The sequence below is a fragment of the Penaeus monodon genome, chromosome 18, assembly GCF_015228065.2.
Source record: "Penaeus monodon isolate SGIC_2016 chromosome 18, NSTDA_Pmon_1, whole genome shotgun sequence".
NCBI classification, from domain to species: Eukaryota; Metazoa; Arthropoda; class Malacostraca; order Decapoda; family Penaeidae; genus Penaeus; species Penaeus monodon.
This window is the reverse complement of record NC_051403.1, coordinates 43,816,473-43,826,472: the sequence shown is the minus strand read 5'-3', so window position 1 is coordinate 43,826,472 and position 10,000 is coordinate 43,816,473. Positions and strand designations below refer to the sequence as shown.

At 36.9% G+C, this 10,000-nt stretch overlaps 1 protein-coding gene across 1 annotated transcript in view; it reads right to left on the bottom strand.

Annotated features, from left to right (window-relative positions):
* Positions 1–10,000, bottom strand: part of LOC119584795 (nidogen-like) — a 59,488-nt gene that overhangs the window by 27,221 nt on the left and 22,267 nt on the right. The window contains exons 7-12 of the mRNA XM_037933440.1: positions 9,250–9,483; positions 8,327–8,403; positions 7,133–7,256; positions 4,519–4,664; positions 2,539–2,623; positions 1,907–1,982 (exon numbers count right to left, since the gene is read on the bottom strand). Of these exons, the coding sequence (XP_037789368.1) occupies positions 1,907–1,982; positions 2,539–2,623; positions 4,519–4,664; positions 7,133–7,256; positions 8,327–8,403; positions 9,250–9,483 (742 nt within the window). The remainder of the gene's footprint in view (positions 1–1,906; positions 1,983–2,538; positions 2,624–4,518; positions 4,665–7,132; positions 7,257–8,326; positions 8,404–9,249; positions 9,484–10,000) is intronic.

Here is a 10,000-nt window from a genome sequence, read left to right as displayed (position 1 = left end):
ATTTTATTGGGGATTACTGATTCTGTTCTTCAATTAATTCTTTCGCTAGGGATTACTGAGTCTGTTCTTCAATTAATTATTTCGCTAGGGATTACTGAGTCTGTTCTTCAATTAATTCTTTCGCTAGGGATTACTGAACCTGTTCTTTAATTAATTCTTTCGCTAGGGATTACTGAGTCTGTTCTTCAATTAATTCTTTCGCTAGGGATTACTGATTCTGTTCTTCAATTAATTCTTTTATTGGGGATTACTGAGATTGTTCTTTATTTAATTCCTTTATTAGGAATTACTGAGCCTTTTCTTTAATTAATTATTTTATTGGGGATTATTGGTGATTACCGAATCTGTTTATTAATTTAATTTAATGAGGAATTACTGAACCTGTTCTTTAATTAATTCTCTAATTAGTAATTATTGAGTCTGTTCTTTAATTTGATTGAATCCTTTCACTTATTATTTAAATGAAATGAAATTGATTTATTAAATGTAATAATCCTTAATTAATCCTTAATTAATCCTTAATAATCCTTAATTAATAATCCTTAAATCATATTAATTATTTAATTATTTATTCGTTTATTTTCTGTTATTTAATTTTGTTTTTTTCTTATTCACGTTTTTATTAATCTCTTCATATTTCTTTCATTTCCTGATTCATTAGTTCTGTCTATCTATCTATCTATTTAATCATTTATCTATCTATCTCTCAAGATCTATCTATTTATTTAATTATCTATCTATCTATCGATTTGTTTAATTATCTATCTATCTATCGATTTATTTAATTATCTATCTATCTATCTATCTATCTATTTAATTATTTATCTATCTATCTATCTATCTACCTATTTATTTAATCATCTATCTATCTGTCTATTTAATTATCTATCTATCTATCTATCTATTTAATTATTGATCTATCTATCTATCTATCTATTTTGGGAGGTAATAAGGTAATATAAAACAATCCATATATTTTTTTCCCAAAAAATAGAAAATAAAATTAGTGAATAATAGATAATAAAAAAGAGAGAGAGAGAGAAAAAAGGATAAAAAATATATATAAAGGAAATAAGGGAATAAGAAACAGAAAGAAAGAAGGAAAGCAAAAAAAAATAAAATGAAATTAAAATAGAATGAGATAAAAATAAATAAAAAAAAATAAATGAATAAGTAAAATAAAATAAAATGAAAAAATAAAATAATAATGAATAAATAAAATAAGTAATTAAAATAGAAAAAAATTAATAAAATAAAATAAAATGTAAACAAAATCAGAAAAAAAACATAAAAATAAAACAAAACAACAAAAAAATGAAACTAAAGAAAAAAACATAAAAATAAATAAAATGAAGAATAAATTAATTGACAGTAACAACAAAAAAATGAAACTAAAAAAAAAACAAAAACAAAAAATATATAAATAAAAAAAAAATATTAATTGACAGTAAAAAAAATCAAACGAAACGGAAAGAAAATAATAAATAAAATAAAAAAATAAAAAGATAAATAAATTGGCAGAAGAAAAAAATACAACTCAAGAAAAACAAAAATAAATAAATAAATAAATAAATAATTGATAGCAAATAAAAAATAAAACTAAAGGGATAGAAAAACAAAAAACAAAAAAAAAAGAATAAATAAATAAAATAAATAATAAATAAATTAACAGTAAAAAAAAAACAAGACCAAAGAAAAAATATATATATAAAATAATGAATAAATTAATTAACAATAAAAATATAATAAACCAAAGAAAAACAACAACAAAACAAAAAACAACCAAAAAAAAAATAAATAAATAAAATAATAAATAAAATAATAATAATAATAATAAAAAAAAAAAAAAAAAAAAAAAACGAATTACCAGCACCATGTTTCACGTGATAAAGCATCTCTCTCTTACCTGTAATTATCCCCATCGACGACACACTGGCTGTTCTGGCCGCACTCCCTCCGCCCTTCCGCGCAGGGGTCGGGCTCTGCAATATTCAAATGAATATGCTTTCAAGGGAGGGAATTCGTGGGGTTGCGTTGGGGGAGAGCTGGTGGTGGTGGGGGTGGGGGTGGGGGTGGGGGTGGGGATGGTGGTAGTGGTGTTGGTGGTGGTGGTGGTGTTGGTGGTGGTGTTTTGTCTATCTATCTATCTATCTATCTATCTATTAGTCTCTCTATATATATGTATACACACAGACACACACACACACACACACACACACACACATGCACACATCTCTCTCTCTCTATCTACCCATCTACCTATCTATTTATCTCATCTCGATTCAAGACAATACTATCGATTATGGTGATGATCAGACTTCTCTAAAGAATTAACAAATATACCTAAATCATTACAGGATTTTTACTGTATTGTTAGAAATAAACCATCCACATACATGTAAACATACCCCCCTCCTCTCATAAACACACACCCCCTCCTCCCCCTTCTTTATACGCGCAAACACGACCTTAAAATCACTTAACAGGGGTATAAAATATTTTGAATCTAGATTTTAATTAATAATTACGCTTTCTTACCATCTAGCGGAGCAACTTTGGCCGAGAGAGCATAGCGAACGATCTGTTCCGGCGCGTCGTACTGAATGAAGATATTCTCGGCCACCTGAAACATTATGGGAAAGGGTTATCGTTAGTGAAAAACGTGATACTGATGGGTTGATGTGTTGCAAGAGTGATGGATTGCTGAAAAAGGATTATAAAAGGTTATTATTAAGCAGTGTAGTATGTAGATTTCTTATCTGATTGGTAATTGGGTATTTTGTGATGGATAGATGGTAATATAACAATATTGTATATAATTGTGTGTGCCTGTGTGTATACATGTATGTATGTATGTATGTATTTTATGTATTTTATGTATGTATATATGTATGTATGTATGTATGTATGCATGTATGAATATATATATATATATATATATATATATATATATATATGTATGTATGCATGCATGTATGTATGTATGTATGTATGTACGTACGTGTGCGTTTTTATATAAATATATGTATGCATGAATTTATTTATATACATTCATAATGATGTGTTGTTCTGTCAACTTTTATGGTTATATAAATATTTGTGGGAAGAAGTTGCTGGAATCATACTGCAAAATAAGGCTTTTGATACTTTTAATAAAAAAGAGAGAAAAGGAAAAAAAATCTACGATAAATAGCGTTTGTTTACAAATAAAAAAAAAATCTCTGCATAACAATTTTCAAACAATATCAACAAACTTGTAAATTACACAAACAAACAAATCAATAAATCAGAAAAAATATGAAAAATAAAAAAAATCACAGACATTTCTAACACTAAATGAACCTTAGAACATTGATCTTTACATAGATAGATAACCAATTCGTCAAGATCAAAAACACGAAATCTATTTTTTCTTTCTTTTTTTCTTTCCTCCCTCCCTCCCTTCCTCCCTTCCTCCCTTCCCTCCCTCCCTTCCTTCCTCCCTTCCTCCCTTCCTCCTCCCTCCCCTTCCTCCTCCCTTCCTCCTCCCTCTCCCTCTCCTCCTCCCTTCCTTCCCTCCCTCCTCCTCCCCCTCCTCCCTCCCTTCCTTCTCCCTTCCCTCTCCTCCTTCTCCCCCTCTCTCTTCCCTCCCTCCCTCCCTCCCTTCCTCTCCTTCCTTCCTCCCTTCTCCTTCCCTTCCCTCCTTCCTTCTCCCTTCCTCCCTCCCTCCCCCTTCCTCTCCCTTCTCCCTCCCTCCCTCCCTTCTTCCTCCCTTCCTCCCTCCCTCCCTCCCTCCCTTCCTCCTTCCTTCCCTCCCTCCCTTCCTTCCTCCCTCTCCCTCCCTCCTCCCTTCTCCTTCCTCCCTTCCTCCCTCCCTTCCTTCTCCCTTCCTCCCTTCCCTCCCTCCCTTCCTTCCTCCCTTCCCTCCCTCCCTTCCTTCCTCCCCCTTCCTCCCTTCCTCCCTTTCCCTTCCTCCCTTTCCTTCCTCCCTTCCTCCTTCCCTCCCCTCCTTCCTCCCTTCCTCCCTTCCCTCCCTCCTTCCCTTCCTCCCTTCCTCCCTCCCTCCTTCTTCCTCCCTTCCTCCCTTCCTCCCTTCCTCCTCCTTCCCCCCTTCCCTCCCTTCCTTCCTTCCTTCCTCCCTTCCCTCCCTCCCTTCCTTCCTCCCTTCCTCCCTCCCTCCCTCCCTTCCTTCCTCCCTTCCTCCCTTCCTCCTCCCTTCCTCTCCTCCCTTCCCTCCTCCCTTCCTTCTCCTTCCCTTCCTCCTCCCTTCCCCTTTCCTCCCTTCCCTCCCTCCCTTCCCCTGCCTTCCTCCCTTCCCCTTCCTTCCTCCCTTCCCTCTCCCTTCCTTCCTTCCTCCCTTCCCTCCCTCCCTTCCTTCCTCCCTTCCTCCCTTCCCTCCCTCCCTTCCTTCCTCCCTTCCTCCCTTCCCTCCCTCCCTTCCTTCCTCCCTTCCTCCCTTCCCTCCCCTCCCTCCCTCCCATCCTTCCTCCCTCCCACCCTTCCCTCCCCTCCCTCCCTCCCTCCCTCCCAGAAACCCACCTTCAGTCTGATTGTCTCATCGTCTTCCGGCGTCTGAGGTTTCCAATCACACTCGTCGAAGTCCAAGGTGGTTTCCACGCTGAAGGGGGTGTCGATCGTCTGACCCTTGAGCCGGAAGACCCTGCTTGACCTCGCTCGCAGCTGACCTGGGGGGGAGGAGGCGGGATCCGGGGTGAGGACGGCGTTGGTGAGGAGGAGGAGGATGGTGATGGTGTTGGTGATGGTGGTGGTGGTGAGGAGGACGGCGTTGGTGAGGAGGAGGAGGATGGTGATGGTGAGGACAGTGATGGTGATGGTGGTGGTGGTGAGGAGGACGGCGTTGGTGAGGAGGATGGTGATGGTGTTGGTGATGGTGGTGGTGGTGAGGAGGACGGCGTTGGTGAGGAGGAGGAGGATGGTGATGGTGTTGGTGATGGTGGTGGTGGTGAGGAGGACGGTGTTGGTGAGGAGGAGAAAGATGGTGTTGGTGATGGTGGTGGTGGTGGTGGTGAGGAGGACGGCGTTGGTGAGGAGGATGGTGATGGTGAGGACAGTGATGGTGATGGTGGTGGTGGTGAGGAGGACGGTGTTGGTGAGGACAGTGTTGGTGATGGTGGTGGTGGTGAGGAGGACGGTGTTGGTGAGGACAGTGTTGGTGATGGTGGTGGTGGTGAGGAAAGGGCGGGAGGAGGAAAAAGAGGAGGATGGTGGTGGTGGTGGTGGTGAGGAAAAGGGGGGAGGAGGAGGATGGTGGTGATGGTGAGGACAGTGTTGGTGAGGAGGATGGTGGTGGTGGTGGTGGTGGTGAGGAGGGGGGGAGGAGAAAGAGCAGGATGGGGATGGTGGTGGTGATGGGGGTGGTGATGGTGAGGATGGTGGTGATGATGGGGGTTGAGATAAATGAGGAAGGGGATGGTGAGGGGGAGGGAGAGGGAGTGGGGTGGATGGTGATGAGAAGGGAGGTGGCGAAAGGGGGGGAAGGGGATGGTGATGGTTATGGTGAGGGGGAGGGGGAGAGTGATGGTGGTGATGAAGGGGGGTGGGGGAGGGAGGAGGAGGAGGATGGTTGAGATGGGGAAGATAGGGATGATGATGATGGTGATGATGATGATGATGATGAGGAGGAGGAGAGGGATAATGATGATGATGGGTAGGAGGATGGTGATGATGAGATAACAATAAAATTGGAATTAAGAATAAGACAAGAAAAAAATTGAATTAAAAATATGAGGAATAATAATAATAATAATAATAATAATAATAATAATAATAATAATGATGATAATAATAATAGTAATAATAATAATAATAATAATAACAATAACAACAACAATAATAACAAAAAAATAATAGTAATAATAGTAATGATAATAATAATAACGATACTAAAAGTAAAAGAGAGAGAGTGAGAATAAGAGAATAAGAATGAAAATAAGAAACATCAAGATAATACATCCCGAAAAGAGAGAAATGAATAATTCCTTATACATACATGGAAATAAAAGCGAATAACAGATGAAGGAAATAAAGAAGAGAGATAAGGAGAAAAGAAAAAAATGAAGATACAGACTCGTCAATAACAACAACAACACATCACGTTATCACCAACAATCACACCAACAATAACACTATCACCACCACCACCACCAATAAAACTATCACCACCATCACCAACAATAACACTACACCATCACCAACAATAACACTATCACCACCAACAACAATAAGACTACACCATCACTATCGCCAACAATCGCACCAACAGCAGCACTATCACTAACATCATACTATAAATAATAATAATAATAATAATAATAATAATAATTATTATTATTATTATTATTATTATTATTATTATTATTATTATTATTATTATCATTTTTATTATTATTATTATTATTATTATTATTATTATTACTATTATTATTATTATAACAATAATAATAGTAATGATAATAATAATAATAATAATAATAATAATAATAATAATAATAGTAATAATAATAATAATAACAACAACAACAACAACAACAATACCAATATCAGCTTCAGAGATACAAAACCACTGATAACAACATTACGTGCAGTAGAATCATCATCACCAACAATACGAGAACACCATCACCAACACTACCACCAGGACCGACATCAACAACGAAAACAAATGCATAGTCACCAACACTACCTTTCACCAACAACAACTGCACCGTAATAGCATCCCAGTATCAACACGACCGCCATCACCAACAAAAATAGTTATGTGATCTCCAACACCACATAATCACTGAAACAACAGCCACGCACTCTTCACCAACAACAAAAACATCTACGTCGAACTCCAACAGAATCCAAGATCGCCAACAACACAATAAAACAGGTACGTAATCTCATAACATAACATACCACTCCACCATCAACTCCACCAACACAATTTCCAACACCACACTACCACCAACTCAATCTCCACCACCGCACCACACCACCACCAACGTAATCCCCCCTAACCCCACCACACCACCACCAACGCAATCTCCAGCCACCCACACCACACCACACCACCACCAACGCAATCCCCCCCAACCCCACCACACCAACGCAAATTCCAGCCCCCACACCAAACCACACACACACCCACCTGGCTTCACCCTAGTATACTCCTCGTTGAAAGCATCCATCTCGATCTTGGACCCCAGGGGAACCGTGGGAATTGACCCCGTGATGCTCGTCTTGACCTGGATGTTGTTGAAGACGTCCAGACCCTGTGGGGGAGGGGGGGGGAAGGGGAAACGAGGTCACGAGAGGTCATATAAGATTTGGGGTTTGTTTGTTTTGAGGATTATAATGAGGATGATAATACTGTTGATGATGATGATGATAATGATAGTAATTATAGTGATAGTAATAATGATTATAATGATAATAACAGAAATGATAATAATAATAACGATCATAATGATAATGATAATAATCATAATGACAATAATGGTAATATAATAATAATGATATTGGTAAAAAAATATAATGATTATGATAATAATAATAATAACAATAATAATAATAATGATAATAATAATAATAATAATAATAATAATAATAATAATAATAACAACAACAACAATAATGATAATAATAATTGTTATTTGAGCTCTTGGCCTTATAAAAAAAAATTACGAATAAGTTTCTTGAACAAATACCAGGAAATCCAAAATTAGAAGAAATCCAAAAAATAGTCTTAAACAGCACAGCACATGTTCTCAGAAGAGCATTATCAATCTGATGTGTTCTTTGTGTGCGTGAATTGATTTGACTGGATGTTTTGATTTGTGGTTGTTCTGCATATTTTGCATGTTTTCGTTGATGTTCCATTGCCTCAAACTTCAATCACCCTAGGTCACTGGTAGTGACTCGGTGTTTGATTTTGATTAGCAGATCTAAGGAAACTTTTGTATAAAATGATAATAATAATATTGATAGTAATAATGATAATAATAATAATAATAATAATAATGATAATAATGATAATGATAATGATGATAATGGAAGAAAAACCCACAATACAAAAACTAGATGGAATCCATGTGGATTTCGAAACTGTAGTTTCATTTCAATAAATCTACTTTTTGTATTGGGGGTTTTTCTTCCATTGTATCAACACGGAAAAGTGTTTCTTCTATTCATGATGACAATAATGATAATAACAATAATTACAATAATTTCCAACACTAATAATATCCTTAATAGTGACTTTAACAAATCCATAACATAGTAGATAAGAACAATAGATATGATCTTAAACCTCATTATCTTAATCATCATCATTGCAACTTACCATGAACTGTTGCTGAACTACCACGTGATGACCTGTCTGAGGGAAGTTGACATCAGTCGTTCGGTTGAAATTGGCTCCTGAGGAAGGGAAGTTTGGCCATTAATGAAGGGAAGTTTGGCAATTGATGAAGGGAAGTTTGGACATTAATGAAGGGAAGTTTGGCCATTAATGAAGGGAAGTTTGGACATTAATGAAGGGAAGTTTGGCCATTAATGAAGGGAAGTTTGGACATTAATGAATTTTTTGGGCCATTAATGAAGTTTTTTTGGCCATTAATAAATTTTTTGGGCCATTGATGAAGTTTTTTTTTGGCCATTAATGAATTTTTGGGGCCATTAGGAAAACGTGAATTGAAAATAATGGGAATGATGAATAAAGGAAGGTGTCTATTGGCAATTTATGGTCAGTTGATAGATAGTTTGATAGATTAAAGGATTTCTTTTCATGTGCATATATTATTTTGGTAAATGTATGTTATATTAACATTGTATAGGTATAGGCATATCATGTTAATATCATATAGTTATATACACATCGTCTAAACATCATATAGGCATATGCATATCATATCAATGTTATATGAGTATATACATATCATATTAATATCATACAAGTATATGCATATCACATCAATAGCATATAGGTATGTATATTATATCAATATCATATATAATCATGTATAAGCATATCATAGTAACACTATATAGGTATACGCATATCACAGTAACACTATATAGGTATACGCATACCATAGTAACACTATATAGGCATATGCATATCATATTAATATTTCATATATATATGCATTTTATATCAACACCATATAGCTGGATATATTCATACCATATTAACATCATACAAGTACATACATAAAATATTATACACCGTATCCTCCTCCCAAGCATCTTCATTCGCGTTCTCACCTGTGACGGAGAATCCATTGGGCGCCTTCCCTACAGACTTCGCGAAGAGCCATGCCACGCCCACACCCAGGGCCGTCATACTCTGGATATCATAGCCGATTTCCGAAGGCACGCGGGAGATGGCTGTGTACGTACGGCCCTCAGCGGTCAGCACGTACGAGTGGAGGTCAGCGTCCTTAAGTTCCACGCCGTTGATTTTGCCGAGGACTTTGCCCGTGACGCGGAGAGGCTCGTCTGGAAGGAGGAGGTCCGTGAGGAAAAGTGTGGTTCAAGGTGATTTTAGGAGTGGAGGTTAGGTTTCGAAGTTTAGGTTGAGTTTAGAAGTTGAAGTTTGGGTTTAGAAGTCATAGGTGGATTTGGAAGTTGGATATAGAAGTTGATTTTAGAAGTCCAGGTTGGATGTGGAAGTATAAGGTGAAGTTAGAAGTTTATTAACAAATCGCATATCGTCCAAAGTATCGGGAATTGTTTCGAAAGTAGTAATCATATTTTTGAATATCTAAATAAAAGGATATATAAATAACAGCACGTTAAATATGACGTAAAGTATAAATTATACAATGCGTATATTTACTGACGAATATACAGTGGAAATACATCTCTTGTATTGTAAAGATATTCATTCTCATTCATGCCTTTTCATAAACACTACAGTTCACCATGCCTGTGTTATGGGCAACTGTTGTTGAAACGTATTGAAAGTGTATTGACAGAGATAGAGGAAATTTCCCTTAATTAGATAAAGAGATTA